The sequence below is a fragment of the Lates calcarifer genome, linkage group LG11 (genome assembly GCF_001640805.2).
Source record: "Lates calcarifer isolate ASB-BC8 linkage group LG11, TLL_Latcal_v3, whole genome shotgun sequence".
In the NCBI taxonomy this organism is placed as follows: domain Eukaryota; kingdom Metazoa; phylum Chordata; class Actinopteri; family Centropomidae; genus Lates; species Lates calcarifer.
Window position 1 is genome coordinate 930,402 of NC_066843.1, and position 15,381 is coordinate 945,782.

A 15,381-nucleotide genomic window follows, 5' to 3' on the forward strand; every position below is an offset into this window, starting at 1 on the left:
CTGTGTGAAGTGATTACGCTCAGAAACGTCCAGCAAGTTCATATTTTTCTATCACAATAGAGCAGCAGTTCAGTTAACTTTTCAATTAATCAAATGGTGAAAAACAACATGTTAACATGTTTAAATGTCTTGTTTTGTCGGACCTAGCAGTCGAGTTAAGTTTACTGTGACTTTCAGTGGTGGAAGAAGTGTATGTATATATATATATATATATATATATATAAAACATATATAGTGACAGTAACAGCAACTCTTACTTTAAGTCCAAATATTTGGCATTTATAATCAGTTTATAAAGACAATATGATCCAGAAACATTGCTATATGTCAGTACCAGACTCCATTAAGAAAAACATGAATTTTACTAAAGCAGAGCACAGGAGCTGCTGGAATACCACTGCCTCCATCTGTTAGTGTGTCTGTGTTACTGTGTGGTACTTTTACTTATCTGAAGTATCTGATTACTTCTTCCACCACTGAAAGTCACATAATAATACAAACACAGTAACAGATGGAGGCAGTGGTATTCCAGCAGCTCCTGGTTTTGTCATTGGTAGTCTGGTAGTGATATATAGAGATGTTTCTGGTTGAACAAAAATGATCTTTCTCTTTAATAAAAAGCTCTGTCTCTGTAGGAAAGTATTAAAAGTACTGATTAGAAAGCAGATAAAGACACCGTCACCCGCCCTCCCATAAAAAACAAAAACACTTAAACAGGGAATAAATTGGAGGAGGATATGTAAAATTTTAATCTGAAAAGTAACTAGAAACTAAAGCTGTCAGATACTGTAAATGTAGTGGAGTAAAAAGTACAATATTTCCCTCTGAAATGTAGTGGAGTTGAAGTATAAAGTAGTTTATACTTGAGTAAAGTACACAGTTACTTTCCACCACTGCTCTGGATAAAGTGCACAGTCAGCAATCACTCAGACACCCATGAAGATCATTTCATCTTGAATCCACACATGCATTTTACTGCCTTTTAATACAGTAGTAACGAGGCGCTATGCACTATGCATCAAGTACAATCAATATGCACAGCCACAGAAAAATGTGTCACCAAGGTAGCTACAAATTACATGGCATTTTTTTTTTTTTTTTACCTTTTTCAAAGAATTACAAATCAGCATCCAGAGTAAGAACAAAGATCATATGAAGCAGAGAAGTTATGCACATTCAATGTTCATGGAGGAATATACACAAACAACTATCAGTTTGCCTTTATCAGCTCTAGAGAAGTGTATGTACATGATGGCCCGTCTGTCCCCGCTCTCAGGGGTCTGACAAAGGCAAACTTGGAGACTGTTTTGTAATAAATTAGGGGGAAACTCAGTTAATAAATCATGTTATTGAGGTCTTTAAGGTCAATTCACTCATCATAAACAAAACACTGATATCATGGAATATAAAAGATGTAAAAACAGCAACAGCTTTACAAAACCAATGACAGGCTGTGCAAAATGAAAACGATGAAATGATGGCGAATAGAAACAGCTAACTGCTAAAGCCTTATGGATAAAAATACACATTACACTTCCTCCCTGTTCCCTGGCTTTGACTCGTCTGGTACAGTATGAAACTTTTACATTAAAGTCCCTCAGTGATGGAGGCAGGTCAGCTGGTTCACAGCGCTGATGGAGCTGGGTTCTTTCTGAAACCACGAGCGTCACCGAGGAGGAGAGAGGATTTCCTTCCACCTGTGGCAGTCTGCGAAGGAATAATCTGGAAAAGAAAACAGCAGCAGGTAATGTAGGGTTCAAGTTACTGTGTGGGTTCATGTTCATTAAAGAGAAACATCCTGTTTGTTCAACCTGAATCATCTCTATATATCTCTACCAGACTCCATTGACAAAAACAGGGATTTAACCAGGAGCTGCTGGAATACCACTGCCTCCATCTGTTAGTGTGTCTGTGTTACTGTGTGACTTTCAGTGGCTGGAAGAAGTAATCAGATACTTTACTGCAGTAAAAGTACCACACAGTAACACAGACACACTAACAGATGGAGGCAGTGGTATTCCAACAGCTCCTGGTTAAATCCCTGTTTTTCTCTATGGAGTCTGGCAGTGATTTTTACAGCTGTGTCCAGTCAAACAAAAAGGATCTAATCACTTGAGCGTGTGAAGAGGAGAACTGATGTCAGTATTTATATTTTATACTTGAGAAACAGAAAATAGAGGTCCATGTTTCTCACCTGGTTTGCTGTCTTTCCCGTCCTCTCCTCCACGTGTCCTCGTTTACCCGCCTCCCCCGCCTCTGTCCCCACCCGTCCCACCCCCAGCTCCCCCCTCGCCCTCCCCAGCGTGCTAGCTGTGAGGCTGGGGGGCGATACTGGAGCAGTCAGTTACCAGCAGTCCCACCGTGGTAGCGCTGGACACAGTGACAGCCACGCTGGTGGTGCCCACGGGGCCCGTGCTCGTCGGGTCGGGGCTGGGGTTGGCCTGGTTGGCGTGCGTGCCCATGTGACCCTGGAGCTGCGTGGCCGTCTTACACTGCACCCCGCACAGCTGGCAGAGCAGCACGCCGCCGGCCCCCGTCCCACCGAAACCTCCCCGAGCCCCACCGCTCTCCTTCCACTCCTGACCGTGGTGTTTCTGAGCGTGGACACGCAGGTAGGTGAGGGTGGTGAAGCCTGGAGAACACAGGTAAACCTCTTTAATACATATATATACCTTACTCTCAGGGCTGCAGGTGATTCTAGGTGGAACTTCTGGTGATAAGGAGGAAGTTTTCAAGATGCTGCAGTGCCGTGTCCTGAGCTGTTTGAACAGATCTGAGTCCAAATAACTACCCAGCTTTCCTGCCAATCTTCTGATTCATACTGCAGTCCAGTAGGTGGCAGTAATGCACCTGTGAGATGGTTTAGCAACCGCCAAAAGGACTGACAACTGAAACATGACTATGTGGGCTCATAGCAAGAAACACCCTGTAAAACCTACCTGGGTTAGCTAGCTGGCATCAAACTTTGTCTCTCTTTACTTTGTTTAAAAAATGTAATTTATCAGCTGCAGCCATTTCCTCGTCTCTTTCTTGTCACAAGGAAAGCAGGAGACTGAATAGTTCTTTTTTGAGTTTTTAATGGCGGTTGGTAAACCATCTAACAGGTGCATTATCGCCACCTACTGGACTGGAGTGTGGAACAGAACACTGAATTGTTTTTTGGACTCCGATCTGTTCAAACAACAAACAGTAGAGAGAAGTCCTGGAAACAGGATTTTCATTGGTGTGACGTCACGATTGATCAGATGCTGCGACTTACTGCGGTTGCAGAGGTGACAGGCGTGGTGCTGCGACTGGTTGTGGACCCTCATGTGGTCGGTGATGTAGGCGGCGGACAGCAGCTTCCCACAGATGTGGCACGGCACCTTCTCCTCGTGACGGATCAGGTGAGCTCGGAGACGATCCCGCGTGGCGAACGCCGACGTGCACGTCTGTGGAAAACACGGAGACATGGATCAGGATTCAGGAGGTTTAGACTTCTTTCACTTTGCTGTGAATGTACATTTTAACTGGATAAAACTTCCATTTTTACCCAGCTCAGAGTCAAAATTAGGCCACGTGGGAAAAAAAGAAACTTCTATCATAATGTGGGTCAAGTTTTAATCAGGATAATGTGTCATGATGTAGCAGATATACTGCAAATTCAGCTGGAAATAATGTATAGATTAAACTAAATTCAGTCTTTTTGGTTAAGGCAGTAAATTAAATACCTGAAAAGTACTTAAAGGATAATTCTGGTTATTTATTTTCTCATGTGGAGCAGTGGATTCCTGCAGAGACAGAGCTTTTTATTAAAGAGTAAGATCCTTTTAGTTTAACCAGAAACACCTCTATATATCTCTACCAGACTCCATAGAGAAAAACAGGGATTTAACCAGGAGCTGCTGGAATACCACTGCTTCCATCTGTTAGTGTGTCTGTGTTACTGTGTGACTTTCAGTGGTGGAAGAAGTAATCAGATACTTTACTGAAGTAAAAGTACCACACAGTAACACAGACACACTAACAGATGGAGGCAGTGGTATTCCAGCAGCTCCTGGTTAAATCCCTGTTTTTGTCAATGGAGTCTGGTGTCTTTAAACAGCGAGCTAAAACTGTTTCTGGCTAAATAAGGATCTTACTTGTGGACTGTCATCATCATCATTATTTGACAAACCCATATTAGTTGAACTGACAGATGAGGACGTTACCGTGCACTTGAACGGTCTCTCTGTAGAGTGCACCTGTCGAACGTGACTGTTGAGGTGGTCTGGTCTGAAAAAACAAAACAGAAACAGAACGTTACAAACAGAATACTTCATCTCCAGATGTTCAGACCGGTTGTCCAGATGTAATAAACAGTTGATACCTGGAGAAGGCCTTGGCGCAGTGCGGACAGACGTACGGTTTCTCCACGCCGCCCTGGTGCGAGCGAACGTGGTAACTCATCCTGTCTTTCCTCTTGAAGCGCTGCTGGCAGATGGGGCAGGAGTAGGGCTTCTCGTCTGAGTGGGACAGCCGGTGTCGGTTGAGGTGGTAGACGTCTCTGAAGGCCTTCCCGCAGGCCTCGCAGGCGTGGTTCTTCCTCACCTGGTTAGTGTTGGGTTGGGTTGGGATTTGGATTCTGTGGAGCAGAAGCAGTGAAGGTGGTGAAGGTTTGTCCGGCCGGCTTCCTGACTGCAGAGTTTTCTAAAGGCCTTTAAAGTCTTGCAGAAACGCTGGGACATACGTCATCCAGTAGGAAAAAGAAAATGTGAAATAAAAGAGAAAACTGATGAAATAAATGAAGCTGAACTGTCCTTTAATCTGGGTCCAGTCCCGGCACTAACCTCCCTGCATACATATTTAACTGAGGCTGGCTCGTGTCCCGGTGAACCCACCTGCTCCATGGACCCAACAACAACAACAGCTGCTTGGATGGGCTGCGGCGGTGCAGCCATGGTTACGGTTGCCGGGGCGATGGACACAGAGACCGGCTGGCCCTCCTGGTTGGCGTGCTGGCCGGGCTGGGGGAGGGTGTTCTCCGGGGCAGCGGCGGCGGTCGGTGGGGGAGGAGGAGGAGGCGGCTGAGGCTGAGGGGGCAGGGTGAGGTGGAGGAGGGAGAGGGGCACCGTCTGCTTCTCCACCCGTCCCCCCTTCGCTCCGTCCTCCTTCTCCCGGGCGGCGCGGTCCTTCAGCTTGATGCCCGTGTGAACCGACTGGTGCCGCCGCAGGTTGTAGCTGTTCTTGAACTCCTTGTTGCAGGTGGCGCAGATGTGGGCCGGCCGGCTCGGTTTGGTGAGAGGTTTGACTGAAGGGAAACAGCAGAGAGTTCAAACATCAAACTCACACTTCACATTTCAGTCACTTAAATGAATTATCAGGGATTTCTGTCGCTGTGTCACAGATTAACGTTCCTGCCTGTGAAGGACAAAACCTCATTCCATGTTTTTAATAATTATTACATATTTTTAAAGCTTCAGAAATCAGAAGGAGAATTCAATATTTCTGCCAAAAACTCTGGTATTTTTTAACCTGGGCCTCTTCCTGTGTTTTTGGCTTTAAATGATTGATAGGGACAAAAATCTACTGACTCAGTGCAGTATTGTTTAAGAACAGAGTACCCAACAACATTATTGATAGGATTCCTACAGAGAGTGAGCTTAGACAAGACGATGCAGACATAGATTTAGCAGATAATCCTGGCGCTAAAAGGACTTTCTGTTTCTGTCTTCAGGCTGAGAGTTTACAGAGAACAGTATTGACTTGAAAAAACGTTTTCACCTGATGTTTTCATCAGTTTCATCATTCACTACAGGATGTTAAAGGATAACTCTGGTGTTTTTTTATTTTATTTGTCCATGTTTTTAGGTGTAAATGATTGATGGGGACAAAAATCTTCCAAATCAGTGCATTACTGAGCAAGAACAGTGTTTCTGGTCACTGCAAACAGAAACCAGAAACTAAAAAACAGGAATTTTACTGAGCAGAACACAGGAGCTGCTGGAATACCACAGAGTACCACACAGTGACACAGACACACTAACAGATGGAGGCAGTGGTATTCCAGCAGCTCCTGGTTAAATCCCTGTTTTTCTCTAATGGAGTCTGGTAGAGAGATACAGAGATGTTTCTGGATCTTCTTCTTTAATAAAAAGCTCTGTCTCTGGTAGGAATCCTGTCATCATGTTGTCAGACACTGAGAAGAACAATCTGAGTCTGTCAGTTAAAAATCAAGAACTATAGTGGACGGACTTTAACAGTGGACAGAAGATGCTTGTCGTTACTCAAGCAGTCCTCAGGTAGAAACCCAGCTGCTATAAAACAGTCTGACACCCCGCCCTCTCACCAGGTAGCGGCTCCTCGCTCAGGGCGGCGGTGTCGACGGTGGACGGCGGCGCCACGATGTGCTCTGCTGGAGGACTCTGAGCCGAGCCCGTCAGCTCGGGCAGCAGCTCCGACTGGAGAGGAGTCTCCGGTTGGCTCTGAGTCGGCGGCGTCTACCAGAGATGAACCACAACATATTTATTAATACTCCTTAATAAGTACTCCTACTTTTAAATTCTAATCAGACTGATTTATTTAATAATCAGGGGTAATGATCGACTTTTTGCCCACTTGTGGACAGAGAAACAATCATATTATCACCTTAAAATGACATGTGATGACTCAGTGTGTCAGAGGCACATAACTTTAATTTTTATAAAAGATGCAACGTAAACAAAGCTGATTCTGGCATATTACTTAATCATGCAGCCCTAAAACAGTAATGTTTGGCCCCAGGTTAAACCAGCTCTCTGTGCACTGTGTCCACTGTCTGTCCTGCCACCATCAAGTGAACTCATTAAATAAACATTTACACTATGTGAGAGCAACACAAGCTAAAATAATGGACATATTTAATTTACAATCTCAGCTCATTTCACTTCTGCACATTCACAAAGCAAACAACTAAAATAAAAAGTCCTGACAGATGAAGACAGACAGGGATCAGGTCTGGATGTCCACAGACCAAACCAAGAAGCCAGCTTCACCCTGACCCCTCTGTGACCTCCCCCCTCCATCTTTAACCCCCATGCAGAAATGTCAAGACACCCCACATCTCCTTCCACTCTCCTCCACCATCCTCCCTTTAAAAAAATCAATTAACACTCACCTGAAAGAGGAAATTACTCCAGGAGGTGTCCATCCTGAAGGAGTCAAAGCTAACCAGGCTGGGGACCAAAGAGAAGGGGAGGGAGGAGGGCGACGGAGCCCGGGAAGAAATGCTCCAACTGCTGCTATGAAAACACAACCCGCGGCCTGTATGGCAGCTCTCCTCTACCTGCCCGGGTTAATTAATGGAAATATATAATGACACCGGACGATATTTAGCTTAAATCACCTAACACTTATTAGTGATTAAGCTGCTATTAGTTCTGAATTAATATCTTTTGGCGATATACAGGCACTGACAAGATGCTTTTGTAAATGCGACAAAATGGTTGGTATCATGCTTGCTTTAATGGTGCATTTCTTTAATATAATTTGCTTATGTCTACTGTAATAAAATCTGGTGAATTGCATGCAAAATAGAGATTATTTTTATACAGAAGATGGACGAGAAGTCGAAACGTGCTAATCATAGTCAGCAGCTGTTCAGGAGTCATTTATTTTTGCGATAGCTCCGAAAAAGGCCGCAGCGTCGGGTTCCAAGCCTCGGCGTTGCGTACAGCTCGTCCCCTAACTAGAGCGCTCCCGGTCGGCCGTGGTCCATGGCTCCGCCTCGGTGTTTCGATCGACAGGATGACATCTTTCTCTTTTTTTCAAACCCCTCGCTCCCTCTCTCTCGCTCTCCCTCGCCCTCCCTCCCTCTCTGTCTTTCTTCCTTTTCTTTTTTTATCTCTTCTTCACCCCCTCTGTCCCTCTCCGCTTTAAAGGGAAAGTATTTTGTGTATGCACCCTCCTCTCCTAGTGGACCCCGTCTCCTCCTCTCCTCTCGTCGCGTCCCTCTCGCCCCCGCCGCCGCCGCCACTGCTCGGTAGGCCGACAAATAATGAAATCCGACATTTATAGAATTAGCTCGGCCGTTAATTCCTCAACTCGCTTCGCTTCGAGGAGAAGATCGTCCGGGGCTCCTGAGAACACTCCTCCGGTCGCCCGGGCCGTGTCCACCGGACGCGCCAAACTGTCTCTCTTCGCTAAAATGGTGTCGGGTTTAGCTAAAACAAGGCTTTATCCGCGAGCATCTTAAAGGTAACGATGCGCGCAAGTGCAACAGCTGGATCTAACCCCAGTGTACATGACGTCTGCGCCAAACCCCATTCAAAAAATATCAACTTTTAGTTTGACTTACTTGACTTCACAAGTTTACGGGCATAACTAGCAAAACAGTAATCTTTTTGACATTTAATAAGAAACACTAAAAATTCGGCGTTCATTTAATACACCAAGTAGTATTTTATTACTATAAAAAGTGAACTTTTAATGCTAATCACTGCTGTTTTTAATGTGTCAGAGCCAAGATTTTAAAAGCTGCAAATGTACCATTATGATTTACACCAAGAATGCATTATTAAAACATATTTGTTGTATAACTACAGTGATAATAGTCTTATATTTATCTATCTGAAGTGAAAAAAAGTAAATACAACCCCTGCAGCAGACACATTAAAGGTGATCCTTTATCAATTTTAATGCTCTGTTACTTTTTATTTCATGAACTTAAAACAGAGAAAAACAAACCCTGTTTAGCCAGTATAGTAGCTGTTTCTGTTTCCACTCAAACTTTCCTGCTTTAAAATGATTTTTTTAAACATTTTTAGTCATTTCTATTAAAACAGTGTTTTTTGTTATCTACATCTGCACATAACCAATCAGTCTACCTGAGCTCCTGTATCTTACATAACTACAGAGAGAAACATCGAGGGTTTCAGATAAATGAGCTAATAATGTGAAGTGATGTGGAAGATGAACGTGCATTCATGTTTCAGAAGGTTTTACTGGAGAAGCAAGAAAATAAAATCATTTTAGAGATTCCTAAAACTCCCGCTGAGATGTAAAACACTACATGTGCCTGGAATTACAGGCCTTGATTTTGGAAAATACAATGTTAATGTCATATTTCTCCAGGACCTGCATAAACCCCAACACAGTAAAAACCAAAACAAAAAACCAAAAAGCTTTTCATCGTCTTTATTTTACAGCTGCTCTGAACAAAAATAACCATCAAATATTTCAATTTACCACAATTAATATCTGTTAAATATAACATCAGCCTTGGCTTTGCTGTTCATGTACGTTTGTACTTTATAATAATACATTCTCATCAAAAACGAGGAGGTGATTATTTATATTTCAACACTTTAAACACACATTCTGCAGTGAAACGTGGCTTTACAGCCCATCAGCTGCACACACGTTTGTACAGGGACTTTAAAAAACAAAACAAACCACAAACTGTAATACTTGGTGCTCGTCAGGATGAGGTATAACTTATGACCTGCATAACTTTCTATTTGTGCCTAAAGCCGACTAAGAAAAAAAAGAAAAACACCTTTTCTACCACAGATAAAGAATGTTAGAGATTTCCAAAAAAGCGCTAACTGATCGACGTCCTTCTAACGCACCGTTTAATCAACACAGAAATATTCGTAGGAATAAATAATAAGAAGAAGACGTGGCTCGGAGGTCACAAAAGGAATATTTAAGCTTAAACTCGCTCCCTCTCTGTGAAGTGCTGTAAAGAAACAAAGGAAAGTCTGAGACCTTTTTTTTTTTTAACGGGAACAAAAGGACGTCATCGGCATAAAGGTGAACGATTCAGGTGTTTGGTCGGTGTCGCAGATTTCAGGGACACAACTTTATCTTCAATCAAAAAAAATTAATGAATAAAACTAAAGCAATGAGGAATAAAGGTGGAATTTACTTCTTTTAGAAATGATTAACAGATCTGTTTTTAATCTATTAGTCATCTGCAGGTCAACAAACGGATTAAATTCAGCGTTAATAACTTTTCTAACTGCAGATGTGATTTTTAACAAACTGCTGATCCAGATGTTTTGTATTAATGGTTTATAACAGAACTGTGAAGCATTAATAAAAGATTTATTCACCTTTAATGAAGCCAGAAAAGATTGAATTATCTGCTGCTGATAAATAAATCAGATATTCATTCACATTAATCAGATTGTCTTTTTTTTCTACCTCTCATGTTCTGACACCAGGTTAAAGATGATTATTAATCTAAACCGAAGCAGCTTCACACAGACTGACAGGCCTTTAAATTAAATCTGAATGATGTGAAGTGAGAATCAGGTCTCCGTCTCTAAATATACTTTACAAGCACACGACTGTTCGACAGCTTCATGGTTAAAATGCTACAAAGACCATCTGTTATCTGTTAAGGCATTTTAAGACATCGAGAGAGAAATGAAAATCATGAAGGTGTTGAACAGCTTCCAGTTTGTGCTTCTCTTTATGTTTAAATCTGAGATATAAGATAAACTAAAAAGGTCATTCAACACTTTTTCACTTCAAATTAAAATGAAAATATTTTGTACAAAGCTGGAATAAAATACTGTAAAACACGGCTGCAGCCAGAGATTACTGTCATTATTAGTTACTTTCCAGATGAATGAATTAACATTTTGGTCTTTAAAATGAAGAAGTCAATAATGTCCAGAATGATTGACGTATTTAGATGTGATTCATTTTCTTCCTTACACGTTCAAAACCTAAAGATATTAAAGTTACTGTGATAGAAAAGCAAGAAATTCTCACATCTGAGATGCTTCAGCTCTAACCCTCGACTGGGGCTGAATTAATCATCATTATCGCTTAAATCAGTTCTTCAACTAATCGATTAATCGTTCTAATGTTCTGTCGTTGTCTAATGTCTTGTTTTGTCCAAATAACTGTCAAAAGCTAAAGATAACTCAGTTGCTGTGATATAAAACAGAGAAAAGCAGCAAATTCTCACATTTGAGAAGCTGAAAACAAAAAATATTTGCTTAAAAAATGACTGAAATTATGAATCAACTGTCATATGAGTAGTTTCCAGCTCATCCTCTGTCCATTAACTGAGTGATTAGTTATTACAGCTCCAAAATACACGAATAGAAAGAAATATAACAGAAATAACAGCAGAGGCACAGACTGGAGTCAGGAATAACAGACTCAGTTATATCTGATATAATAACCTGTGCGTTGTAAAAGAAATCAGAGCTGCAGGAAAACTAATTCTATAGAATATGAATTGTTTTGTCTGAATAAAGTAAATAATCACTGAGTTTCAGCTTGTGTTTGGAATTTCTTGATATTTGGTCATAAAAACAAAAATCTCTCAGATGATCGTCTGAACTGTTTCACGTCTCTTTCACCTCAGATCACAGAAAGTCTCCTTTACAAAACAACAGTAATAAATAAACTGTGGTAGTCTCAGCTCTCCTGACCTTCTCACTGCTTCTTCATGCTCTTCTCTCGCTCGGCGGCGTCCACCGCGGCCATGTTCTGGGAGGCGGTGACGAGGTGCAGGAGGCTGATGCCGGACTTCAGCAGGCAGATGGTCCCGCAGAGTCCCTGCAGCCAGTACAGCCAGGCTACAGACAGAAACACAGACACACTCAGTGCAGTCGTCAGACGTCTGGATCGGACGTTATCAGAGGAACGAGCTGAGCTAACAGACGTCCAGCGTCCACGGCTTCATTCAGAGTTTATACTGGTTTTAACCAGCTGGTCTCTTAGGGTTAGGGTTAGACCTCTGAGGAGAATTCAGCTTGAACTATTGAACTCCTGGATGTGTGTGATGTGTAATGTCGGGATGAGACAATACACTCACGATAAAAACACTCAGAATAAGTTGACTGTAGTGAATTTCCATCATCAGGATAATTGTGAATGGGAATAATCATTAATAACCTCTTTTAATTCCCACAGTTTCCAACCTACACAGACACTTTCTATATGAAGACGTAGAGAAATGTGTCCTCTCTCACCCAGTGTGACTCCCATTGTCACATGACTCACAGTTTGTGAATAAATCTCCTCCAAACACAGAGAGCTCTGACCCACAGTCCCATAGACTGCCATGTTAAACTGAGCTCTGAAGCTCTGTTTTAAAACTGTGATGGAGCCTGAACCGTAAACAGGACGTCCACATATAAAACATCAGAGTCTTCACTGAAGCTCTGTGGAGCTCAGAGTGAAGAAACTGGGCTGATGGGAGTTGTAGTTTTTGAGCTGTGAGGGTTTGTTTGATGGCAAGTTTCAGCTTTTTAGCTCCTTTGTGACCCACCACCTTTGGGGTCCTCAGTCACCATAGCAACCAGCAGCTGGTGATGACTCAGCAGTTTCTGGGCAGAAGAGGACGAAGCTGATTCTGATTGGCTGATTAGACTGATGAACTCTGACAGCTGAGTATCCTGGATACAAGCAGCAGGAGCATGGAACATCTCCACAGCTCAGCTTCCCTTTATGTTTACAGGACCTCATGATGATCATCTAAAGATCAGCTGATAGCTAAATGTAATGTCAAGTGATTTCAGTGCCATTCTAAGTTTAAAGAATGTTTTCATGATTATTGCAATTATATTATTAATCACAATTACTTTGGCCAGAATGTATAATTTAATGTAAATAGCTAATAAATAAAGGATGAATTAACAGCAGTAAGACGTCCTGTCGTCTGTGGATGTGAACTGAAGCTCTCGTGTTAATCAGAGCAGATCAGGAGGTGAAGAGGAGGAGGAGCTTACCGGCAGGTTCAGGGATGTGATGGAGGACGTAGAGCAGACAGAAGAAGAGCTCGTTCCCGGCGCACATCACAAACAGCACCGGCTGCAGGAAACAGAAACCGAGTCAGACTCTGAGTTTTAGATCGACACAGTGAAAACAGACGCAGACCTTTTCTGAGCCTGACCTTGGAGGTGTAGTAGATCCGGAGGACGGGGTTCCCAGAGAGGTCGATGGTCTTATGACTCGCTGATCCTTTTATCGTAGAGCTGAGGAAGACGACGGTCGAAGGAGGGAAAGATGAGTTTGGGCTGATTGTGTTCACAGCCTCACTCTTTCACACTATCACTAACTTTGTAAGAAGAAAGGTTGTGAACTCTGTCGACATGAATCTACAGGTCGACACTGAGGAGGAGGAGGAAGAGGAGGAGGAGGAGGAGAGGAGGAGGAGGGGGGGGGAGGGGGGGGGAGGAGGAGAGGAGGAGGAGAGGAGGAGCAGGCCTGCAGGTTTTAACATGGATGATTCAGAGGAACAGAATCTAACAGTGTTGTTTGAGCAGACAGTCAGCTCCTCCTCCTCCTGCTCCTCCTCCTCCTCCTCCTCCTCCTGCTCCTCCTCCTCGTGACGCTCACATGGGAAACTGCAGCAACGCTCAGCCTGAGGGTTCAATGTAGGAACACAGGCCTCTCCTGCAGCTGAGCTGGAGGTGCAGGTGACGTACCTGTGCAGGTGCAGCCAGTGGCTGGCGATGTCCAGACACATGCTGAGCTGGAACAGGAAGGTGTAGGAGGGGTAGAGCAGGGACAGGTTGACGAGCAGACACATGGTGGCGCAGCGGTCGGTCAACATGTCCAGCATGGCTCCGAACTTGGTGGCTGATAGAAAACATCACACAGAGAGTCAGGACCACGTGATCCAGAAGAGACCGGATCCTGGTCAGCAGGAAGACCTGATACGTACACTGATTGAGGGCCCGAGCAGCGTGGCCGTCGAAGGCGTCGAGCAGAGCGCTGAGCAGGTAGCAGAAGACCGCCGGCCACGGGCAGCAGGGCATCAGGTAGAAAGACAACAGGGCCAACACCACACGGGCGTAACCTGCAGGGACACGACACGAGTTCACATAGGACCAGAATCAGACAGGAAATGATGAGGTGAAACAAACGTCCCAGCCTGAGTCAAACTGTCACTTCCTGTCAAACAAAGACCGTTTTATTTAAACCCTCTGCTCATTTCTGTCATTCTTACAGAAAACTGTGCAAAACATTTGATCAGTGAATCATTTCCTCTGTAGAGTCAGGAAATACTGAGCAGAGCAGACGTCTTAAAATGATTTGTTACAGTTTATTATCATTCATCATCAAATCTCAGTTTCAACTACAGGTTTAATGGATAAATTAATTACATTAAAATGATGATTAAAAATGCTCAGAACAAGTAACCAGAGCTCAGGACAGATGTCTTCAAATATCTGATATCAGCCAAATGAAAATGTCTTTTACATGAACCATTCATTACATAAATACAGTTATTCATTTTGATCTTATCAGCGACTCTTTCTACAGTTTTCTGTATCTAACCTGAGGCTGTGGTTCATGACTTATGACCTGTTAGATCGTTAGATGTTTTATCTGGTGTCCAATAATAAATGAAGTAAAAACTGTAGATCATCTAAACTCAACAGTGTCGCTTCTTGCTTCTTTAATCCTGCGGTGACTTTCATGTTTATAACAAGTTAAACCAGATGTAAACACAGAAACACTCCGTTTTGTTTATTCTCTATATTTGACAGTTTTTGAATGGAGTTTGGTCTGACTCAGTCTCAGTAGCATCTACTGTACGGTGCTAACGCTAAGCTAGCTCCGTGTTGGCAGAGACGGTAAAAACTCACCGATCAAATTGGGGACGAAGAGGAAAATGTTTTCCTGCTCCATGTCTGAGCTGCTGGGAGGATTTCAGTCGAAACACGGCGTCTGTGTGAGCGCGTTACCGCCGTGAACGGACCCGGGGTTCAGAGAGAAACTGTAAAACCGACAGTTGGGTTTGGTTGAGCGGCGACTTCCTCTCAACAGATTTCCGTCAAGTGGCAAAAAATAAGAGCACGACTTCCGGTGGGACGTTATTAAGTTTAATAATAAATTGATTGATCAATCAATAAAAAGTCAGGAAATAGTGGAAAGGTCTATCAATATTCCCTGAAGCCCAGTTACATATTTAAATGTGAGGAAATAATGAAAGTGACATGTAAAATGTGTATTTAACAGAATCTTCAGTGCTGTGCTTTTATTTTTAATCCAAACTTTCCCGCTTCCTGTTTTTTGTCTCCTGTTTCTGTCCAGCTTCACTGCAGTCATGGTGTGTAGGGGGTGGGTGATACAGCCCACTCCCCTTTAATCATTTCCCCCACAAACAGATTGAAAAGTTATTTTTAGGCTCCTGGTGTTTTCATCCAGCTGAAGGTCAGAGGAGGGTCGGAGTCAGAGAGGAAGATGGAGGAACACCTGCACCTTAAATATCACTTTAAATAATTACAGGTGGAAGTGCAGCCATCGAGTCAGTCTGAGACCAGGTCCTCCATGTGGTTCAGACATGGCCCCAGAAACCACCAGCGACCAACTACATCCTTCCTGTTTAAACAGAAACATCTCTGTACATCAGTCCCAGACTCCATTGACAAAAAGAGGGATTTTACTGGGCAGAACACAGGAGAGTTA

At 43.1% G+C, this 15,381-nt stretch overlaps 2 protein-coding genes across 3 annotated transcripts; both read right to left on the bottom strand.

Moving 5' to 3' along the window:
• Positions 1-966: 966 nt before the first annotated feature.
• Positions 967-8,182, bottom strand: LOC108877938 (myc-associated zinc finger protein). The gene is given in 9 exon segments (XM_018668197.2): positions 967-1,722; positions 2,195-2,632; positions 3,260-3,431; positions 4,191-4,254; positions 4,349-4,585; positions 4,587-4,603; positions 4,860-5,269; positions 6,308-6,458; positions 7,115-8,182. Coding segments are annotated over 8 exon segments (1,410 nt in total). The 5' UTR covers positions 7,148-8,182; the 3' UTR covers positions 967-1,722; positions 2,195-2,306.
• A 935-nt stretch (positions 8,183-9,117) lies between these two features.
• On the bottom strand, positions 9,118-14,746 carry cdipt (CDP-diacylglycerol--inositol 3-phosphatidyltransferase (phosphatidylinositol synthase)). 2 transcript variants are annotated; one of them, XM_018668225.2, is made up of 7 exons: positions 14,559-14,746; positions 13,631-13,765; positions 13,392-13,545; positions 12,857-12,938; positions 12,693-12,774; positions 11,391-11,537; positions 9,118-9,676 (listed from the first exon to the last, which is right to left on the bottom strand). In XM_018668225.2, exons 1-6 carry the CDS (start codon positions 14,599-14,601, stop codon positions 11,395-11,397), a joined length of 639 nt encoding a protein of 212 aa, XP_018523741.1. In that variant the 5' UTR covers positions 14,602-14,746; the 3' UTR covers positions 9,118-9,676; positions 11,391-11,394. The 2 variants fall into 2 exon arrangements, with proteins under 2 accessions (XP_018523741.1, XP_018523736.1); XM_018668220.2 differs by having other exon boundaries at positions 9,118-11,537.
• Positions 14,747-15,381: the final 635 nt, after the last annotated feature.

What these genes read in the sequence shown, in the direction of transcription:
- cdipt (XM_018668225.2), bottom strand. Translation starts at nt 14,601, where the DNA reads ATGGAGCAGGAAAACATTTTCCTCTTCGTCCCCAATTTGATCG. An exon ending in TGCTCGGGCCCTCAATCAGT is followed by an intron (nt 13,546 to 13,630) that starts GTACGTATCAGG and finishes GTTTTCTATCAG; the next exon opens with CCACCAAGTTCGGAGCCATG. An exon ending in CACTGGCTGCACCTGCACAG is followed by an intron (nt 12,939 to 13,391) that starts GTACGTCACCTG and finishes CGTCTTCCTCAG; the next exon opens with CTCTACGATAAAAGGATCAG.